The sequence below is a fragment of the Ammospiza nelsoni genome, chromosome 27 (genome assembly GCF_027579445.1).
Source record: "Ammospiza nelsoni isolate bAmmNel1 chromosome 27, bAmmNel1.pri, whole genome shotgun sequence".
Taxonomy (NCBI): Eukaryota; Metazoa; Chordata; class Aves; order Passeriformes; family Passerellidae; genus Ammospiza; species Ammospiza nelsoni.
In genome coordinates this window covers 3,481,607-3,504,154 of record NC_080659.1, presented here as the reverse complement: position 1 = coordinate 3,504,154, position 22,548 = coordinate 3,481,607, and the positions used below count along the sequence as shown (strand labels likewise).

Genomic DNA, 22,548 nt, shown 5'->3' with positions numbered 1-22,548 from the left:
GGGCTGAAAATGCCTTGCAAACATGAAAACAGAGAAGGGGGGCTGGTTCTGGAGTGCCCCTGCAAACATGGAAAGCACAGGAGACAGAAGGGAGGCTGGTTATGGGGCTGCAAACGTGAAAGCAGAAAATAGAGAAGGGAGGGTGGTTATGGGGCTGAAACCCCCCCTGTAAATGTGCAACCACAAAAGCCAGAAGGGGAGGGTGGCTCTTCCTACTGTGAAGGCGAAGCGAGCGTCCTTGGTGATGTCCCAGTGCCAGGGGAACACCGAGGAGCGGCGGCGCCTGCGGGAGGACATGCCAGGCCACCAGAAGTGCCCTTCCTCCTTGGGAGCCCCAAAAGCATCAGACACGTCGTACTCTGCCAGCTCCTGGAACACCTGCAGGGAAAGGGAAAGGGCACGGGCTGCTCCCTCCAGCTGGGGAGGATCACAGGGCTCAGGAGAGGACATCAGAGCTGGAAGCCCACCCTACCTGGCTGGCTGTCAGCTGGAAGCCTGGTTTGAGCAGGTAGACACTCTTGTCCACCGTGGCCAGGCAGACACAGCTCCCTTTGGCAGCTCTGGCCTTGATGTTCACAACGTCACCAGGCCTGGTCTCGTTGGCCGAGAGCGCCACGGCGACCTGGGAAGGGAAATGCCATTAAATCCGGTGATTGTCCCAAAAACCAGTGATGGCCCCAAAAACCAGAGCAGTGAAACACCAGCCCTCCCTGTCCTGTACCTGGTTCTCAAAGGAGGAGGTGACAGGGACCTGCAGGCTGTCCGTGACCCCCTCTCCGTTCTCCCTGACGTAGTACACCAGGAGCCGAGCCAGGGGAGCCATGGAAGTGAACGACAGAGAACCTCAGGAAGGTCACACACACCTCAACCTCTGCTGCAGGAGTGCTGGGAGGTGCTGAAATAGGAATTGTGGAGAGAAAAAAAATAGTTTTATTTATCCAAGTCATTCCCTTCCTGCCCCCTGCTAATGCTGACAGGCACAGAACTCTCCATTCAGGACTTGCATTCTTCCCTTGTTCCTGCTCCACACCTTGAGTTCACAATATTTCCCTTTTTCTCCTCGTTGTGGAAGGTAATTAGCACTCCTAATTTAATGAGCAGCATGGAGAAGGTGGGGAGGGAAGGATTACTCTGTGGTTTTCCAGCCATGAAATCAAGGAAACACACAGTTAAATTATCAAGCCATTGAAAATAAACATGTTATCTATTCTTAGAGAATGCTGATGAGAGAAAAGGAACGAGCTTGAAAAAGGATTGTGCAGTTTATAGAGCAGAGACTCACTGGAGCTGTTAAATAGAATCACAGAGTGGTTTAGGCTGAAGGGGACCTTTAAAGATCCTCTAATTTTGTGGACAAGGATGTGTTTCATCAGACCAGGCTGCCCAAAGCCCCACAGAACCTGGCCTTGAACTCATCCAGTGACAGAGCAAACTGCGAATGCAACAGCTCAGAACAAACCTTCAGCACAGGGAATCATCACAAATCCTAAATTACTGACTCTCAGAAGCTTGGTGGATACTGGAGGGAGGTTCCTGTTCCTCTTTCCACAACTCCCACAGTGGTTACCAGCACAGTCAGACTTTTCCTTTGGCAGGTGTTCTATCCATCTTCCCAACCCCAAATTTTCACTCCCCAAATCCACCAGATTTGTGTGTTTCTGTTACTCCTTGTGCAAGCCAGGAGTCCCCATTTCATTTCCCTTCCCCCTGTGGGCTGTGTGATCTCCTTTATCAGCCCATTTAATTTTCTCTTCCCATCTAACATCCTCTCCTCAGTTTAAACTCAACCAATTTAACCAACTGCCCCAGCCCTGCCCTACACTTCCCTGCCACTCCACTCCAAGCAAATATTAGAGTTTTGCCATCTGAGAAAGAATTTGGAAAGACCAAAGAAAACTTTTCAAGAGTTACCCTCCTTGGAGAAAACTTTTATATCCACGAGGGCAATGTATTTCACTATTTTCCTTGCGCAAATTTCTTTAAGGAGCATCACATTAACAAAAAAGGGTGTGAGAAGGGCTTTTTTTTTTTTTTTTTGCTGAAAATAGGGGTGAGCTGCATTTCTGGTGCTGGCTACCTGTTCCTGGGAAGTGTGTGAGGTCAATGTTCCTCTCCAGGGCTGTGGTGGCTCTTTTGCTCCTCTGCTGGGTGACATTGCTGGGCTGCAGCCCCGACAGGACAATGTTCCCCCTTGATGCCACCTCGTAATGGAGAGTGAAGTTGCAAGGACAGGTGGATTTCACTGCAATCCAGGCCTCCTCTCCCACCTGCAGGCAAGGACAGAAAAGCCAAAGATTTGTTCAGTCCTGAGTTTTGGGCTGATAAAGGACAGGATCCTGCTTGGGTTCCAGGTCACAGGAAGTGAGAGTCCTCTCCTAACAAATGGATGGATTGAGAAGTTAATTAATGAAATAATAATAATAATAATAATAATAATAATAATAATAATAATAATAATAATAATAATAATAATAATAATAAATCATAAAATAAAAACATTATTTAATAATAAAATAATTTTAAAGTAATAAATTAACAATAATAATTATAAAAAATAAAGAACTCAAAATAAAAATAATTAAAATTATTAATAAAATAAAATAATAAATAATACAGTAATGTAATAAAAATTAATACTATCAATAAAAGTATTAAAATATTAATATGCTATAAAGTGAATAAAATAATAAAGATAATATCAGTAATAAATAATAATAAAGTAATAAATAATATAAATAATATTAAACAATAAAAATTATAATGATAACAATAACAATAAAATTTTAATAATAAATTGATGATAATAATAATAACAACAATAACAATTATTATTATGATAATGATGTATTAATACATTAGCACTGTTCTCAGGGGCTTTTTCCACACTAAAAAGGAGCCTGTGTTCACTGCAAATCTACAGGAGACTGAGCTGGGGGTTGTGTGCATTAATGGAACAATGAAGGAATCTCTGGAATTCTGAAGTTAAGCCTTTTGGCACAGAGCAGCTGTCAGAATTGGTTGAATTTTAGACACCCCTTCAGTAGCCCAGCCCAAAAAAGGAAAGAGTTGGGTTGGGGGTGGGAGGAGATGTGTGTTTGATAGTCTTTGCAATTTAATTGTAATTATATCCATGTGGTAAACACCAATTCAAACATCACCATGAAATGACTGGGAAGAGATCTGAGGGAAAATGCTGCCAAATGACACGAAGCCTTGATAACAATTTGTAAGTTGGGCACTCAGGGAGGTGTCAAACACACAAATAAATGAGAAGAAATTTGCTTTATTTTAGTGTGGTGACTTTATTGTAGTCAATAGGCTCCAGAGCAGCACACCTGGGCACTGAAACCACACCCAGAGGGGCTCAGGGAGCGCTTAACACCCCCAACACAAAATCCCCCAAATTCCCAACAGAACAGACACCAGCCATGGGATTGGTCCCCCTAAGGAGCAGCAGGCTGTCCTAGGAACACAAACCTGTTGTGGTGTGCTGTAATGTCCCATTTTGGCCTTCCAGGTCACTTCCCCAGGTGTGCCTACACCTCTCTCCCTTCCCCCTCGCCCCCATGCTGAGTGAGTCCTGTCCATCAGGCCTAACATTCCAGCAAGGCGTCGTGTGGTTGGTCAAGTTCAAAGGATGCCCCTCAGGCCTGGGGGTCATTGGCCTGTCTGGGTGTCCCTTGTCCCTTGAGACCCTGCCCCTCTCACCTGGTTGGTGCTCACCTGTCCCCTCCCCTCCCCCTGTCCCTGAGCTTAAAAGGTGAATCAGACCATGCGGCCTTGGAGCAGTTGCTCACGTTCAGACCTCTGTAACCATGGAATAAACCTCTGGACATTAAACCCTCCAGCAGAATCCTCTCCTTTTTCTCTTCACCATCGCCTGAAGCTATTCCTCCTGAGGTAAACAGGGTTCCTAACAAGCCTGGACTTGTTCAGTGCCCAGCTGCAATCTCCAGCAAGCCAAGGTATCTCTGGGGTGATACACCACAGTTGCTGCCTTTGGCCCAGCAGCGAGGGTCAGACTGGCCCAGGCACAACCTAACTGGTAATATTGGGAGCCTTTTCCCAATACAAACCCCTTCCTTTTGGGGTCTGAGCAGTGGCTGACACCTGTGGGATCCTACACCAGCAGCCTTCCTTCAGCACCTTCCCCTCCTCACCCTCCTGCCATTTAAATCAGAGCAGTTGCCAAATAAAACCATTGAATCTTAGAAAATCCCCAAAGAAATGTTCTGAAAAAATTCTCTTTTTTCAGCTCCAAGTGTTCTCCCTTGCAGAATTCACACACGGCACCAAGAAAAAGGGGTAGAACTGGAACACAAGGAGCTGCTGATGCTGAAACACACTGAGAATGCCACAGAGTCCAAGAGGTGCCTCGTGACACCAAATATTTCAAGTATTAAGAATTCCCTGGTGCAAATGATGAAACAATTCATTAAAAAAATGAATGTAGCTAATTGGAACACCCAGTAAGAGCTGGCAATGCATGGGAATGGTTCCCACATCAGCTGGTCACCCAGCTCCAAGCTTTCCCACAGAAGAATTAGTTCTAATCAGGTTATAATAAGAACAATGTGTTCAGATTAGCAGTGTATAATCCCCTTTCCATACCTCAGGAAACTTGTAAAAGATTAATTAGCCATTAAACTTCCATGAAATGCAATGATAAAAAAAAAAATAAAAGCTCTTATTTGGATACAAAGAATCTGAAACCAACCTCACAGACCTGCTGATAACAAATCTCAGTGTGTTTATGGCCAAAACCCATTTTTTTTCCCCCCACTGAGCACTATGCAGACCTTCAGAATACTTTCTTGGGTAAGAAGAAACCCTGAACAGCTCTCAGAAAAATTATGCAACAGAAGTCATTATTAAATCAGATTTTTTTCTCTAGGAGAGGAATCACATCAGCTTTTATAGGGCAGGATTACATTTTTAGAGAGGCTCCTACAGAATCTACCAAAGAAAACAAGGCAATCCTGTTCAGAGCTCAATAATTGGGGGATTGAACAGATCCAGCTGAGATTTAAGCTGGAAGTTCCAGTGAGACTACACAGCCTTAATTTTGGTCCTTAGCAATTCAGCCACTCCCACTAACATCACTCCCAGGCATTTTCAGCAAGCAATCCATGTCTGAGCATTACTGGAGGCACAGAACACACATTCAAATGTGAAATTATCGAGTTTTCCATGCCTACACCCATTCTGTCTGCACAGAAAGGGTTGGATTTGTGGATTGGTGCACAGAGCACCCAGGGAATTGTGCTTAGCACCTTGTGGAGCCCACATTCAACAATTATTTGGTGGCTCCAGTGCAGCTTCTTCTTCCTTTGTAGTGGAAACAGCTCAAGATCCCAGAATCAGGAATGTCCAGAAATATTTAATTAGAACAAAGTGCTTTAAGCCAAGCAATGCAGTGGATTAATTTAATTTCCATGCTGGAAGGTGCAGCCAACATACCTGGAAAGGTTTATCTGGTGCCTGGAGCTGGATGTGGCACTTGCTGGGTGAGTACCAGCTGCTGATGGACAAATAGTTGGGCAGATATTGATCCCCAGAGGGTTTCCCATCAATTGCTGTCACTTTGGTCTTTAAAAAAATGGAAAAAAAGTTACATCAATGCTATGAATAGAAAGCTCATTTTGTTCTTTTTTAATCTCTCCTCTCCCATTTTATACCTTTCAACACTTGACATCTTCGCTCCCCAAATTTTGCCCCCTACCACCATGTTAAGGTGCATTTGGAGGAGCATCTTTTCATGGTGGTTACCAACATCAGTTCTCTTGGCAGCAGGAAACAAACCAGTGTTTGCTGTGTTGAAATCCAGAAGCTGGAGCTAAAAAGGCACCGATTTCCTGTTTGCAGCACTGGTTTATAAAGTGCAGGTTTGACAAGATTAGTTCCATTAAAGCCTGCTAATCCCATAAGGAGCTTTTACCCACCTCCAGCCAGACGTATTGGGCAGCTGTGGGGATGGAGGGGATCTCAAACTCCACCAGGCCATTCCTTGAGACCAGTTCACTTGTGTAAACGTTGTCCTTTGGTGTGAGCTCAGCTTTAATTCGGATGGTGACTCTGTCAGCTGGGCTTCCATCGGGGTAGGTGACCTCTACCTGCACAGTGGGGCATTTATAGAACCATTAGCTTTAAATCAGCAATTCCAGGTTGGGAAAACTACTGGAGTCAACTTAAATCAGCCATATTAGTACACAAAACCATGAAAAATAGGATTATTCCTAATCTCACCTTGCCTTTGTAAGGCAGCCCAGGCTTGAACTGTTTCCTGGTGTCCTTGGAGTATTTGATGTCAATCAGCTGCTTCTGGACAGGTGTGGAGTCATCAAAGGTCACCTGCTTGCTGCCATCAGAGCTGATCACCGTGGCCCAGATGTTGACAGTGCCTCGGAAGTGCTCGGGGACATCGGCTGGCATCATGTCCCTGACACACACCTCGAACTGGGCCGAGCCATCGATCTGGGGCGGGCACACAGGGGATGGGGTTGGACACCACACAGGGCACGGCAAACACAGCTAAAGCACAGGCACACAGTGGGGGGGTGTGCAGCAGGGGTTTGGAGGGGTTGGGATGGAAAGGGAAAGGGGAAAAGGAAAAGGGGAGGGGAAAAGGAAAAGGGGAGGGGAAAAGGAAAAGGGGAGGGGAAAAGGAAAAGGGGAGGGGAAAAGGAAAAGGGGAGGGGAAAAGGAAAAGGGGAGGGGAAAAGGAAAAGGGGAGGGGAAAAGGAAAAGGGGAGGGGAAAAGGAAAAGGGGAGGGGAAAAGGAAAAGGGGAGGGGAAAAGGAAAAGGGGAGGGGAAAAGGAAAAGGGGAGGGGAAAAGGAAAAGGGGAGGGGAAAAGGAAAAGGGGAGGGGAAAAGGAAAAGGGGAGGGGAAAAGGAAAAGGGGAGGGGAAAAGGAAAAGGGGAGGGGAAAAGGAAAAGGGGAGGGGAAAAGGAAAAGGGGAGGGGAAAAGGAAAAGGGGAGGGGAAAAGGAAAAGGGGAGGGGAAAAGGAAAAGGGGAGGGGAAAAGGAAAAGGGGAGGGGAAAAGGAAAAGGGGAGGGGAAAAGGAAAAGGGGAGGGGAAAAGGAAAAGGGGAGGGGAAAAGGTGTGGGAATGTTCCTCACTCGGGGTCACCAATTGTAGCAATGTTCACAGGGGTCCCAGGACGAGGGAAGAGATAAGAATCTTTACTCCATGTTTCAGAAGGATGATTTATTATTTTATGATATATATTATATTAAAAGAAAATTATAAACTATACTAAAAGACTAGAAGAAAGGATTTCATCAGAGGGCTAGCAAGGAATGGAATGATAATAAAATCTTATGACTGACCAGAGAGTCCGACACAGCCAGACTTCGATTGGCCATTAATTAAAAACAACCACACGAGACCAAAGATGCACCTGTTGCATTCCACAGCAGCAGATAATTATTGTTTACATTTCATTTCTGAGGCCTCTCAGCTTCTTTCTTTTATGAAAGGATTTTTCATAAAATATGTCCATGACAAAAAGGAAGGGGAAAAGGAAAGGGGAAGGGTGCTTCATTTTCCTCCCTTAGCCATGGTCTGCACTAACTCTGTCACCTCAGGCTCCTGCTCTCCTCAGCCCCATAATCTTAAAACAGATTAAAATTATACCCACAAATTCCCATCTCACCAAATTCCAGAATATCCTGAGCTGGGAGGGACCCTCAGGGATGATGAGTGCAGCCCCTGTCCCTGCACAGCCACCCCAACAACCCCACCCTGAGCACCCCAAGAGCTCCTGGAGCTCTGGCAGCCTTGGCACCATTCCCTGGGCAGCCTGGGCAGTGCCCAGCACCCTCTGGGAAAACAGTTTCTTCCTAATATCAAGAATAATAAATATATAATGTAAAAATAAGCAATGGCCTCAGTTATATTTACTCCTTTTTCTGATCTCCCATCAGCAACAAAACAGAGCTGTGGGATAAATGTGTAAGAAGACAGATCAGGCATTTTATCACAGGTGAGTCCATGGTCTCCCTCACCTGGGTGGTCTTGAGGACAGGGTGTCCCACTTCATGTCTGTAGTAGCCAACACCATTTATTGTCATATTGACAATTAACTTCCCTGTCACTGGTTTGCCAAATGTGTATCTGAAATGCAAAGGAGATGGTTAATAACTTCCAGCTGGTTTCTGTTCTTCCAGTTGTATAAAGACAATTATCATGTCACCTGCACATCTAGAAAACATTACCACAGGAAGTTTTCCAGATTGTTATTTTTACCATGTTTTTGAAGACTCTTACATCAGAAAGCTGATGATGATGATTAGAAATCATCTGAAAAGCGTGCAGCAGGTGGGATCCAAGCTCCAGTGCCTGCACTACAACCCACAGCAGTGAAACCTGGTTTGGGAATGTTCCTACCTGGCATGGACAGTTCCTTTCTCACACAGGGAAAGGTCCCGGATGTAGCGCGGGGGATCGATCAGCAGCTCAAACTTTGGCAACACTGCAAGGAAAAGAAATAAAGCAGAACCTTTCCAAGCAGATCTCACTGCCCAGCTTATAGAAAAAGTCCCCAGAGCTCTGACAGGAGCTGGTTCTGATTTATCAGGGTAACACCCAGTAGAGGGTCCATAAATTAGGATGGAAATGGGGCTGTGTGTTCTGTTCCCATCTGTCAGAGCTGGGGCAGTTCTCTGCTGTTGATGGGGCAGTTTTTTCTTTATCTCTCCCACAGCCAACCCTCCCTCCAGGAGATCTCTGCTGTCCATGGCCACTGAGTGTCCCTGCAGGGCTGATCCAATCCCAGCATCCCATGGGGAGATGCTCCGCCCAGGGGAGGAGCCAAGCATTCCTACCTGGGCACAATCTGAGGTTTGGGACACCAGCACAGCCTTTCCACTGCATTCCCAGAGGAGCAGTTGCCTTTTCCACTGGATCTTCAGAGGAAAACTCCACCCTGCTGCAGCAGAGCCACAGCTGGCACTGCAGGAGGGCTGAGCCCCCATGGGATGGGGCTGGGACACCACCCTGACACACAGGGGGCAGGGACTGCTCTGACTCTGGCAGTGGTCTGTTTTCTTTTTTTTGTGCCATTGCATTTGTATTTTTATTTATCCTGTTATTCCTATTCCCATATCTTTGCCTGAAAGCCTTTTAATTTCATAATTATAATAATTCAGAAGGAAGGGGTTTGCATTTTCCATTTCAGGGGAGGCTCCTGCCTTCCTTAACAGACACCTGTCTGTTCAAAACAGGACAATCAAAACAGCAACAAACCAAAATCACCTTGGCAAGGTAACCTCAGCAAAGCTCCCAATTAACATCCCTGAAATACATGGCTAGAAGGAATTTCTCCTCATGGCATTTTAAATCTCAAATGAAAGCATTTCTCAGTGTTCTGTTCTTCCAAATGCACCTGGGTTAGAGTAAACTCACCATATTTCTGCACCTCAAAGGATTTGTTGTAGGTGTGCCCCTGCATCTCAGCAAAGATGAGCCATTCCCCAAACACTGGCTGATCAGACAGGGGAAAAGTCATATTGACAATGCCTGAAAAAAAGAAAACATCATTCTCTGAGCTCTGTCACTCTCCAGCCCCTGCCAAGCCTCACTGAACACCACTCAGTGGAAGCAGAAGCAAAGGCAAATCACAGCACACAGAGGGGAAAAAAAAAAAAAAATCTGGAATTTACCACAACAAAATGGCTTCAGGTTATTCCATTCTATCATCCGAGACCCCCGGGGATCCTGCAGGGAGGTTTAGGGGTGAGAAATGAGCATCACTCCTGAATTTAACTCAATTTAACTCAGTTTGCAACAAAGAACTTCCTTTTATAATACACACACCTCACTGACAGCTCAAATGTAACCAAAACCTGTCAAAAATGTCCCAAAAATACCTTACAGCAGGGGTATTTGCTTTCTGGAGTTGTTTAAGAGCTCTGCTCCTGTAAGCAATGCACACAAGTAAATGTCAAGTAGATCTTTCCCCTGCCTTAAAACACCACCCCTGGATGGGGTGAACTGACCTCATTCCTAAAGGGAGCTGTACAAGCAGAAAGACAAATTTTGGATGAAAAAACTCAGGTGAAACAAATCCTGCCATTTTTGTCAGCATTAAATCTTCAACAAGAGTGAATCCTCTTGCTTTCTGACAGGAAAACCCATTAAAAACAACAACAACAAAAAAAAACCAAACCAAAACAACAACAAAAAATCTACAAAAACCCACAAAAAACCAAAAACCAACCAACAAGACAAAAAAATCACCAAAAAAACAAAACAAAAAAAACCACCCCAAAACAGCACCCAAAAAACACCCCCAAAAAAACCCTTAAGCACAGAGGGAACCTCTCATTCCCCTCATAAGGAAAAGGACAGGAGAACCTTTCCTTCCCATGAATTTCCATGAATTTCTACTCTCCACTATCCATGTTTGGGTGCAAGGATTGGAGTGAAAAGAAGGGAGGAGAAATGGGGCTGTCACAATTAGAAATCCCAGTAAACCAAGCCAGTTCTTCTCAGGCTGAAAAATGGGAATTAACTTATGAAAGTGAAGCAGAAAACCAGGATATTTGCTGGTGATGGCAAAAAATCAAAGGCACAGAGATCAGATAGAGACACAGGGATAGCGAATTTCATTGGTTAGGGGTGGGAATGGCAATAATGGACAGGAAAAGCAGAAATTTGTTCCTTTAAATGCTACACAGGACAGGTGCTAGAAGGGCACACAGATACTCACCACCACATAAGCTTCAATCTGAAAGAAAAAAGCAAAATAAAAGGCTTTATGAAACAACATCTCTGCTTTTTGTGATGGAGTGTTGAGTCAACATCAGCAAAGTGTGAGACCCAAAGCGACAGAGTTTGAACATCTTTGTTAAGAGCAGCCTGAGAAACACACATTTAATTCAGAGATCTATCTGGAAAAGTGACAATTTACATATCTGTGCACCATCTAAATAATGTGAAAATCTCTAAAAAATTCTTGTCTCTGGTCTGGCAGAGCTGCCTCCTATTTGCCTCCAAATAGGCACTCCAGAAGTTTGTATTCACCTCCAACGGGAGCATGACCAAGGGAAAAACGCTCAAATTACAAATTGTAAAAATTACAATTTACAAATAAATTACAAATTGCAAATAAAAATTAGAAATAAAACAAGCTGTCACAAGCTATGCCCAAACAGCTTAAAAATCCAACTCTGTTTCTTTATAAGCGTATTGGTGAGCATCCACAAGGCTGAGCTTCCAGCACAGGGCAGCCTGTGCCTGCTGAACTGTTTTGGTCTAAAAAGAACCTTTTATATATTATATAATAATATACATTATATATTAATATATTAATATTATACATATACTTTTTATTTTTATAATATTAATATAATATATATAATTGTTATAGAATATATTTTTATTCTATATTTATTTTTACATATATTTATATTATATATACTATACAATATATATCTATTTATAATATAATATCTATTATTTATATATTTATAATATAAATACATTATTATATATTTTATTATTTTTATTATTGTATTATTATATATATTATCTATATTATATATTAAATATATAATATATGATAATATATTATTATATACTTAATATATAATATTTTTATTTATTATATATAATAAAAAATAATTCTATTTTATATAATTCTCAAATGTTCACATATTTGAATAAAATGTAGGCTACCAAGTATTCCATCATGTGGCACAGTGTAAAAAAAATCAGATTTCTTTACCCTGTCATTGACTGGCCTCAGGTCAGAAGTCACCATGAAGAGATTTATCAACACTGAAAAAGGCAAAGAGGGAAATTATCAGTCATCAGAGCTTAGTCTGAACAAATGAGCTCATCCTAAAACCCCCCTTGAAAGCATCTGGCAAGTTATCCAGGATGATTTTACCTTTCTGCTTGGGTTTGTAGACAGGTTTGTCGGTCTGGATGAACACTGAGGAGCCCTTGCTGTCGATGGTGACTGTGGTGTAGTTGTGGAAGATGTGCCCTTCCTCTGCCAGGTGCCTGTTGCCCCAAACCTTCAGGTGAGCTTGTCCACGGAGCCCTGGAGGCACCTGAACACCACACCAGGAGGTGAGGAACACACAGAAAAACCTCTGAGAATATCATTGACATGGAAGTGAGCGAGAAGAGGCACCTGCTGCCTTTTGGTGTCAATCTGTGTTAGTAGTGAAAGGAAAATTAAGGACATACTAGGTTTTCTACAATATATAAACCTCAAAGGAGGTAAATTCATGCTGAAACATGGCAGGAAATTCTCTTCTGCCCTTTATCACTCAAGCAGAGTGATGGTTGATCCATGATCCACACATGCAGCTCCCAGTACAGGTGTGTTATGTGGGGAAACCAACCCAACAGAGGGAAAAACCCCAATGAGCAACACCAAAAAGTCCATGCATGTACATGTTCAACCAGCTGCTCAGAAAAACAAGTACTTTAAAATTACTTCAGAATAAAAGTGACAAAATAAAAAACCTGATACCATTCCTGATGCACATAATTGAATATTTTGTTCCACCACCTTCCTTTAATGTCCCAAAGATGACAAGCCCAAAATAAGTCCTAAGTTAGGAAACTTTACCAAACGAAAACACTTTTAAGGGCTTGTTCTTCTAGTCCAGCTCCCTTTTGCCAACATTTGAAGTCATAACCCCACACAGAATTCTGTACTGCCATTCTTATAAAATAACCCCAACACAGAAGCCACTGATTTTCTGTAGTGGTGTAAAAGTGGGCTGTGATGGGTTGAGCTTTGTTGTTTTCACTCTGCATTTTTCCTCTGCTGAAGGCAGTGTCCTACTCAGTGTGTGCCCCACAAAGTGGCATTTATTTGTGCCAGAGATCAATGCTTGATGTGGCTGAGGAAGTCTCTTATATGCTCACCAAAAACATTAAAATTATTGATACTCACCTTCAGCTTAATTGTTCCTTTATCTAAAATATGAGAGAGAAAGCAAGAGTTATTCTCAAGGTAAGGCATTAAGATTTAAGATATTTGCAGTTGAGTGAAGGAAGACCTCACACCACAGAGCTGCTCTCTGCAGTTGTGATTTTACCCGAAATAATTTTCCTGCACTGTCTGCAGGGTAAAGTCAGACCCAGAATAGCTCTTCAAAATAAACCTGGTCCACATTTATTTACAACTTTTGCCCAAGTTAAATTGCAAAGTGCTCTGTTGAAGTGTTTTGCTCTAAAAAGGACCTGGCCTCTTTTGGGACTTAAACAATTCTCAAAACAAACACTCATGGGATCTGTTTGGATTGATGGACCCAGCCATACCTAGGAGTTCTCTGGAGCATTTGCTGCCCACATGTGTCAGCATCACCCCCTTTGAATTGCTTTGCAATTGTCAGCCACTCTCAAATCCCCAAGGGGAGGACACAACCAGAGAAAATCTGTTCCAAGAAATGGAATGGCTTTCATAAAACTCCCAGTTTTAACACACAGAAGGGTTTAAACATGAGGGTTAAAGAGCCTGATTGCCTCGACTACACTGCAGCTTCCACCACTAGTGACAGTGGCACCACAGGGCTGCTGCAATTCACTTTCACCACTGTAGAGTCGCTCAGCATTAAGCTGGATATCATCAGATCACATTGATTTTACTCACAGGACAGAGGTATCTGGCTTGGATTTTAAAGATTTATCCAGCTATACAAACATTACCACCTCAGTCCTAAAGATGGGGAGATTGTGTTCCCAGCGCTCATTTTGGAGAGAAGAAATTGATGATGATGATGTAGATTTTTTATTTTTCTCAAAATTAAACTTATAAAAACTCACTGATAAATATTCAGGCATAAAAGGAAGTGTAATCACTATAAAACTCCAGAATATCAGTTATACTGGGTCTCTGGATGTCTTGGTGTCCCAAAGTTATCAAAGTGTCTGAGATCAAAACCACATTAACACAGAGAAGCGCGGCAGCAGCAAATCCATTTGTTTGATGCCGTTATCACCTAAAGCAATTCTTTAGGAGATACCAAGGTGCTCCCCCAGCACCTCAGCTCATCCATCAGAGCTCAGAGCTCACCCAGGACCGTCCCATGGCTCTGTGACACCGTCTCTCCCTTGACCACCAGCTGGATCTGCACCGTGGTCTCCTTGGCAGAGTTGAAGATGGTCACACTTATGGCTTCCTCCACCCCAGAGCGGAAAACAGAAGGTGCTGCAATCAAATAACCCCTGAGGAGCACAATTGGAAGTGGTCAGTCAAGACACAGCCACAAGTAATGGCTCCATTTGTGAGGCACTTCTTGTGTAGCAAAAGGAAAAGAACTCTGTCGTGTATTTCCTCCTGTAGGGCCACATTTGTTGTCACCAGCAGTCTAAGCCTGTATCTAATGTATAAATATAATTTAATGTATAATTATCTAAGCCTCTATCTAATGAATCTAATTAATTAAATTATAAGACAATTTAATGTATTATTATCTAAGCCAGTACCTAATGTATAAATATAATTTAATGTATAATTATCTAAGCCTGTATCTAATTGTATAAACTAACAGAGCCTAAGTGGCTACAAATGGCTTGCAAATCCTTAGGATTTAAATGAAAGCAGCAATATATCCATGCTTATTGCATCTATAATAATAAATTCATATTCAAGTGAATAAATTCATATTCAAGTGAATAAATTCATATTCAAGTGAATAAATTAATAAAAACCCATTCATTTATCTACAATGTATCTAATTGCATAAATGAACAAACAGAGCCTAAGTGGCTACAAGTGGCTTGCATATCCTTAGGATTTAAATAAAACCAGTAATATATCCATGTTTATTGCATCTATAATAATAAATTCTCATTAAAGCAAATAAATGGATATTCAAGTGAATAAATTAATAAAACCCCATTCATTTATCTACTATACGTAACAAACTAAATGTACAACCATAAAAGAGTTAAAGTTCATGAAGGAATAAGGAGGTACCTGAACTTCCCAGAGCTTCATAACCAAGGCTTTCTTTTAAACAATTTTAATATTTTTAACTCAATCACATGGCTCCATTTTCATAGTTCAGCTTCACATAGGAGAAGTGAAGGGACTCAGATTTTTGGAGCTTTCTAAATGTCAGGCCCAAGGCATTAACACACCTGAGCTTGCAGTTTCTACAGAAGCAGCCCAGAAACTGCAGCTCCAAAACTGAGCTCGAATTCCCAGCTCTGCCACCACATTCTTGCTCAAACAATTAGATCCTGCAAGCTTACAAAAGGCATTATTTTAGGAGGCTTTAAAGCCACCCAAAACGACCTCCCATCGATGCTGCAATGTGAGAGTTTCTGAATGGAATCTGCACCACTCCTCTCTGGATGGCACCGTGCCATGAACTTGTCAGCTAAAAGCATTGCAGGCTCTGAGCCCTTTGATGCACTGGGCTGGAAGCAACACATTTATATTCTCTTCATGACACACCTTTCTGGGGTTTTTTCCCTACCCAAAAGGATTTTTTTAAAAACAAGAGGCAATTCCTCAGATGCCTTTTCAAGCCAAATTTCTCAGCCCGTGCCTTTCTGCAGTCCCCCGAGTCAGGTCGCTTTAGCTCATGATTAATTATCACTTTGGGATGAGGATGATGGTGTTTTACAGCCCCCAAGTAATCTTTTATCAAATTCCAAGCCCATGTTCCTCTCTCAGCAGGCCTCATTGCCATGGAGATCCCATTACCCCCAAAGGAAGTTCAGAACTCTGTGGCATTTGAGTTAAATTGCACGGGGTACTCGCACATTCAAAACCTTATGGCTGCTAGGTTTGAAAATTCATCAGAATGGCAATAAATAACAATAAAAAGTTACTACTGAGCCTGAAATGCTGGGTAAGAGAGATAGCTGATCTAGCTGCAGAGGGAGAAAGAGTACCAGCTGCATTCAGGATGAAATGATCAGATTTAAACTGTCAAGAGCCCAGCACTGCAGTGCCATATGTGAAGCACATGTACTCACATTGTTCCCAATTGCTGAAACTCCTTCTGAAGTATCAGTCCCTTGATACAACCACTTAAATCACTTAATAAGTGGCATTTGAAAATTAAATATTGGATTTGGCAACCAAAGAGTTAACTTGACAGGGACTGGACAGATCCTTTAAGCACTTTTAACTAACACCTCTGTCAGGTTACACCAAAACTTGGCAGGACGTGAAATATTTTCTAGTAAGCAAGTGAGAATAAGTTCTCCACGGCACTCAGTTAATGCAGCTGTTCACGATGCTGTCGGGCTATAATAAGGCAGGGATAAAGAACAAAGCAAACCTTAATCAGAATTAACGCAAACACGCTGGAAAAGAGCTGCGGATTCAGTTCCTAAGAGTGCGGGGAAACTTCTCTGACTTTCTCCCCGGCTGATCTTTCCCACAAAAAAAAAACCCACAAAAATCTTCACACGCTGCTCGGGAGCGCCCAGCGCTACCTTCAACCACCCCCAGCACCGCAGCAGGCGGATTCCTTAAATAACTGCCGGCAGATAAAAGCTCCGCTCCCGGAGCAGCTGCGGGCAGGTATCGCACGGGAGCTCCCTCCTCCTCCCGGTTCGCTCGGCCCGCGCTCCGGACACCGGGGACAGCCGGGGACAACGAGGGACAGCCGGGGACCGTGGGGCAGAGCCGGGGACCGCCGGGGACAGCGGGGAAGAGTCGGGCAGAGTCGGGCGCACCGGGGAAGAGCCGGGGACACCGGGGGAGAGCTGGGCAGAGCTGGGGACCACCGGGGACAGCGGGGAAGAGTCGGGCAGAGTCGGGCGCACCGGGGAAGAGCCGGGGACACCGGGGGAGAGCTGGGCAGAGCTGGGGACCACCGGGGACAGCGGGGAAGAACCGGGCAGAGCCGGGGAGACCGGGGAAGAGCCGGGGACAGCGAGGGGCCACCCGGCAGAGCCAGGGACCGCCAGGCACAGCGAGGGACCGCCGGGCAGCGCCGAGCTCCATCCGAGGCCCCTCCGGCCGCTCCACGGGCTTCGTTCCGCGGTCGTGACCGGGCACAGCCGCTTCTCCCCCGCCACCCAGCCCGGGGATGCTCCCGCAGAGTCCCCGGTACTTACTGGCGCTGGCGGGGCTGGGCAGCGCTCAGGCTGCAGAGAGCGAGCAGGACAAGCAGCAGCAGTGCCGGGGCTCGGCGGGGCTCGCAGCCGGACATGGTGCCGCGGAGCCCGGGCCACGGCGCCGTGCGCGGGCAGCTGGAGCCTTTTGTTCGCGGCGAGCGCAGCCCGAGGCTCCGCCGCCCCGCGCCCGGGCTCCGCTCCCCGGTGCCTCTGGCCGCCGCCCCCGCCGCGTCCCCGCCCCCGGGCCGCCCCCTCCTGGCCCCGGTGCCCGCTCGGCTCCGGCCCCGGCTCTTTGTCTGCGGCTCCCCCGCCCGCTCCTGACAGCGCCGCCGGGGAGGGGGCGAGGGGAGGCGGCCGCGCCCCGCCCGGCCCAGGTGCGCCGAGCCCGGCCCGCAGCGCCGCCCGCCCCGCACGGCTCTGCCCAGCCCCGGCAGCGCTGCTCGGCTCCTCGCCTTTCCCGAGCTACACAGATGGGAGCTGAGAAAGCCGAAGGGAGCAGGGCCGGGGCACGGTCCGGTCCCTGTGCGCTCAGGACTCCGTGGAGTTCTGCCCCGGAGCTGCTTTGCCACCCAAATTCCAGCACGGACTGATTGATGCTCGTCCGTCCTCCTCGCTCCCTAGGCCCGAATCTGCCCCTCTCCATCCCTCTGTCCCGGGGATTGGGGTTGGGACAGGAGAAGGAGCCCTCGGTGAGCCAGCCCAAGGGCAGAGCTCGCACAAACCGGGAAAAGCAAACCCAGGGCGACAGCAGAGAGCCTCGGTGACAGAACAAATGCCATCTCCTCTACACAGAGATATCCAGGAATGATTCCTCTGGTCCCTGCTGGAGAAATCCCAGGCCCATCAGGGCTTCAGAGGGGAATTCTTGCCCCAGTAATAAATGGAAACCCTCAATGTAGTTTGAATCATATTTCTCCACCTGGCTTACACACACAAAGAGTGCTTAGATTTTTATCTCGTGTGAAACTGATGCTCATTTTGATGTCTTCTCTTAAAAGTAAAGTCACGAACTCAACAGCTTTTAGACAAATTCAGATTATCTTGAATAATGGCTAACACTGTGAGATGTGGCTACATTTTTCTACTTGAATCTATCCTAGACCAGCACGGTCTCATTTTTGTGGAGAGGCAGAACAAACCTAGAAAAAGAACAAACCCTTTTTGACAAATGAGACAAGATGGGACTCTAGAAGGACAGGGGTCACTTCCCAAGGAAATAATGAGCTAGGAACTAAGAGAAGGAATTTATTAGAAAGTACATTAAAGTGGAATTGTTTAGGTTTTGTTTGTTTGGGGAATTTTTTTTGAGACAAACTGAAACAAGCGAAGAAAAATATCTGGTAATTCCAAATTGTTTTCCAGTTTCTTCCTGTTCTGAGCTACAAACCCAGAACCCTGCCTGCCTCAGTGTTTCCCTGTCTGCAGAGCAGCCTTACTGAGCCAGCCTCTCCTCAGGGGGACACTTCAGGGGATGTTGGGATCCTTTCTTTAAAGATTAAAGGAGGCAAAATGAAAATGAAGCACCTTTGCTGTTCCCATGGCATGGCACAGATCAGGTATGCTTGGGCTGAAACAGCACCATGCTTTCAAAAATATTAATTCATGAATTACCTCTACACTCAATCCATATCTTTCTACAGCAAACCATAAATGGCTCATTACAGACTTGTACATGAGATCTATGGGGAATGTACCAAAAAAACCCACAAAATGCCACTAAACACCCATCCTGCCAGCCACAGGAAGAGCTTTGAAAAATCTCTGGGTAAGGACTTTGAATAAGCAACAGGATTCAGCAATGGATTGATGCAGGCAGCAAAGTGCAGTTCTAAAATGGAGCTCCATCACCTTCAGAGCAACACACAAATGTGTATTTCTACATCTCAAAAAGCACAGAGAGAAATCACCCTTATGAGGAATACAGCCCTTCTGAATTGCACATTCTTTTAAAGGAGAGATTTCTCCTAATTTGAAGATTTTCCATTTGATATTTACTGACTACAAGAAATCTCAGGCAATTACAGCCTCTGAAGACTCCAAACCATCTTCTAATTATGAAGGTATGTGCAATCCTGTAAATAAGGCTGGAATAAAAAAAAAAAAAGGAGGCTTTAGATATAATTTCAAACTATTTACTTTCTGAAATGGAATTTTCTGTGCTTGCCAAAATGAATCCCATTCAGTGTGATGCAACAGGTGTTGGAATTCCAGCAGCCGCCTGCAACCCACATCTGGTAATGGTTAGGAGTTAAAAGGAAGTTCTGTAAGAACTGCTCATGTATAAAAACTATTCATCAGTCACATCTATGGGCCATATTCACCCACCCGCTTGCTCTGCGCATAGCTCAGATTTTTATTTCGTTTACAGAAAACGTAATTCTGCTCCTCATAAAGTCTCAGGAATCTCAGGCACTTGGGAGCATGTGGGGGATTGGCGTTGGCCCTGCTGGTGGCAGAAAGGTGAGGGAGGGACAGGGGTTTAGGGAGCAAGGTGTGAATCCATCTGGGTTGGTTCTGGCTGGATCCAAATTCACACCCTGGTCACTTCTCATCATTGCCCTGCAGGAGAAAGAATCCTCCCCCATGTCCCAAATACCTCATAAAAAAACCTGTGCAATGTGAAAATTATCAGACAGGGATTTGTCAAGCAAAAAAGTAATAATTTCCAAGTACTGCCACTCACAGCTGGGAATCCTTCTGCTTTTCCCCCCTCCTCAATTGCCAGATTGAACTCAGTCAGACAACTCACAGGAAACAGTGGTAGGACAAATTATCAATAATTAGTCCTTGCTAACTGCCTCAGCATGGGTGGTGTCACTCACTTGTCACTCAGGTATAAAAGGTAATTCTCACTTGCTTAAATATTTTAATGCATGTAAATTCTGCATAAAAGATACTGTACTAAACCCTAGGCTATTAGTTATTGAGTTTTGCATTAACTCTTGCCCACACTAGATTTCAGTAGAAGGTGGGTGAAAAATAAAAAAGTCATCAATTTCCAGAATGATTTCTCCCCCTTTCCCAGTGCAAAAACATTCACCTCAGTCATTGCACAGCACCAGACAGGAACAAGGCCTTAGTTAATTTTTACAGCATTATATTCATGGTAAAAAAGCCACACCTATTCTTTAACTCTGAGTTTTGTTCTCCCTTCATGTTTCTGTGACAGCCAAACACAGATAGCAAAAGCAGAAACTGATAAACTGCAAAGTGTCCCAGGCTTTGCCACACTCCTGCACCTCCCAGCACTGGGGAAAATGATTTAACATCAGTCCAGACAGTGGCAGAAACCAGCCTGATCCTTACCCCAGGAATACAAACATCTCTAGAAGAAATTATAAAGAAAGGATAATTAAAGAGCACTTTTCAACTAAGACTGTAATCTAAGTAGCATGTAACAGGATAATGATATTGAGAACATAATTATTAAATAGTTCTGTCAAAAATGGTTACTTATCTATAGAGCAGGAGAGTCTGATCTTTCACAGTAATATAACATTTTAATTTCTGACAAAGTGACTGAAATAGTACTAAGAAAGCATTCAAATGGAGGATTTTGAATGATTTAGAAGGATGTGCTTATCATAAGGGGCTGTCATTCAGATTTTAGTCAGAAATAATTTCCCAATTCTCTTCTCAGCTCCTACATGACTGGTGAAATAAAATTTGTGTACAGTCTGACTGAACAGCAGAGCCACCTCCCATTTGCAAGAGATATTAAACAAAGGGATTAAGTTTTTAAATCCTACCGTCTCCAAGCATACATTGTCTATATAAATTTAAAAATTAGTTATATCTAGGGGCAACCATGACATAGAAAATTAAAGATCTTGAATCAGCAGGAAACTCAGATTTTCCATATACATTATCACAGAAATATTTTAAAAAGAAACTGATCAGAGGCATTTGAGCCCACTCTGCAGACCTCATGCTGGCTGTACAGACCACACACAAATGCAGCGGAAGAAACAACCTAAAATAATTTCTGTGAGTTGAACAGGAATGCTCCCATAATCACTGGAAATGCTCTTAATTGGTGTGGCTCAGTGGTGCATTTCAGAGCTCTTAGATCTTCTGCCCCTCTGGAACTCTTTTCATGTCCTGGCAATCCCAGCCCAGCCAGCAGTTTGTTTATCATATTCAGGATGAATTTCCGGATCTCCAACAAAGTGGTATTTACTCCGAGGCAGGGAAGACTGCAGTAATCCAATAAGTTCTCATTAGCCTAAAATGCAAAAACATCTGCTGGGGTCATGAGCTGCTTTGCTGTTGATGAGCACAGGCTCAGCTCCCTTTGCAGCTCATGTGAACAAAGAGTTGAGGGTTTGGGGGACAAAGGAACCTCGGGGGTTTCCAGAGCTGCAGCTCCACCCCAGAGCACCCCAGGCAAGGGGGATCCTGCATTACCTTGACCCCAGAGCCCCCATTGCAGGGAGCACAGGAATTACAGCAAAAAATGCCTTGACTCAGCCCTCCTGAGCTGGTGGTCAGGGGCTGGCACAGAATGTGGCCACAGCACCCAGGCAGGGCAAGCTGCAGGGCAAACCCAGCCTAAAATCTCTTCTTAAACAACCAAGAGTTTTGCAAGGGACAAATACTTCCATTTCTTGCTCCCCTTTCCTCCCAGGCTCTCACCCACCTGGCTCAATTCACAACTGCTTTGAGTTTTTGGAGGAAGAAAAAAAAAATCCCTCCAAAAATAACGCAGGAATGTTAACAACTGGTCAAGAACTTCTAGCCTAAAAGATGAATAAATAGGCAATAAGTACTGCACAAGTTCAAACAAAACAAAATTAAATCTCCATTGATAGGAGTTACGGTAAGGAGAACATCATTAATTCCACAGGGGAAAAAAAAAGACACATAACCTGAATAAAAAGAGCCCTTAATTTGTTTAGGATTCCAACCGATTTAGAGCATGTGACATTGTCAGAAAATAAGTGGAAAACACAAAATAAGTGGTGTCACATCTGTTTAGCTCCTGCTCCAGTGATTCTGCAGTTCTTTGTTGTTGTTTGTACAGTGCTAAATGACAGCAGCCAATTCAAGGTGGAGGAGCCTAAAACACTTCTGCAAAGAGCCAAAACAAGACCACTTAGAAAGAACAGAAAACAGAAGAAAAAGTCTCAGTTCAAAGCAGTTTAACACCCAGTCCTGGAGAGGCCGAGCTGCTGTAGCTAACACTTGTTGTACCATTTGTACACAGAATTACCCAAGCGCTGCGTTTAAAGAAGGGCCAGAACGCTGAAATCAACGCCTGTGATTCTTGCGGAACAATGAGCGCGCATCCCCGGGCACAGAATCGCTGAGGAGCAGCAGCTTGGCTGCAGCCCCAGGACTCCCTTCGGCCTCGTGGGAGGATGAGGAGGGCAGCGAGTGCCGCCTGCAGCAGCGGGGCTGAGCCCGCGCTGGATTTACAGCCTGGAATTGTGCTCGCAGCGAGCCCCTCCCCGGGGCAGAGCAGCAACATTCCTGCGCTCTGCAGAGCGAAAATCTGCA

General features: G+C 44.6%; 1 protein-coding gene across 1 annotated transcript in view; it reads right to left on the bottom strand.

Moving 5' to 3' along the window:
• Positions 1–17,272, bottom strand: part of CPAMD8 (C3 and PZP like alpha-2-macroglobulin domain containing 8) — a 62,529-nt gene extending 45,257 nt beyond the window's left edge. The window contains 18 exon segments of the mRNA XM_059489930.1: positions 217–378; positions 473–622; positions 722–829; positions 831–895; positions 2,078–2,267; positions 5,461–5,589; positions 5,943–6,113; positions 6,247–6,474; positions 8,010–8,118; positions 8,392–8,476; positions 9,409–9,522; positions 9,666–9,720; positions 10,715–10,732; positions 11,732–11,784; positions 11,897–12,062; positions 12,920–12,942; positions 14,042–14,193; positions 17,050–17,272. Coding sequence (XP_059345913.1) covers positions 217–378; positions 473–622; positions 722–829; positions 831–895; positions 2,078–2,267; positions 5,461–5,589; positions 5,943–6,113; positions 6,247–6,474; positions 8,010–8,118; positions 8,392–8,476; positions 9,409–9,522; positions 9,666–9,720; positions 10,715–10,732; positions 11,732–11,784; positions 11,897–12,062; positions 12,920–12,942; positions 14,042–14,193; positions 17,050–17,144 — 2,073 coding nt within the window. The 5' untranslated portion in view covers positions 17,145–17,272.
• Between the last annotated feature and the right edge of the window lie 5,276 nt (positions 17,273–22,548).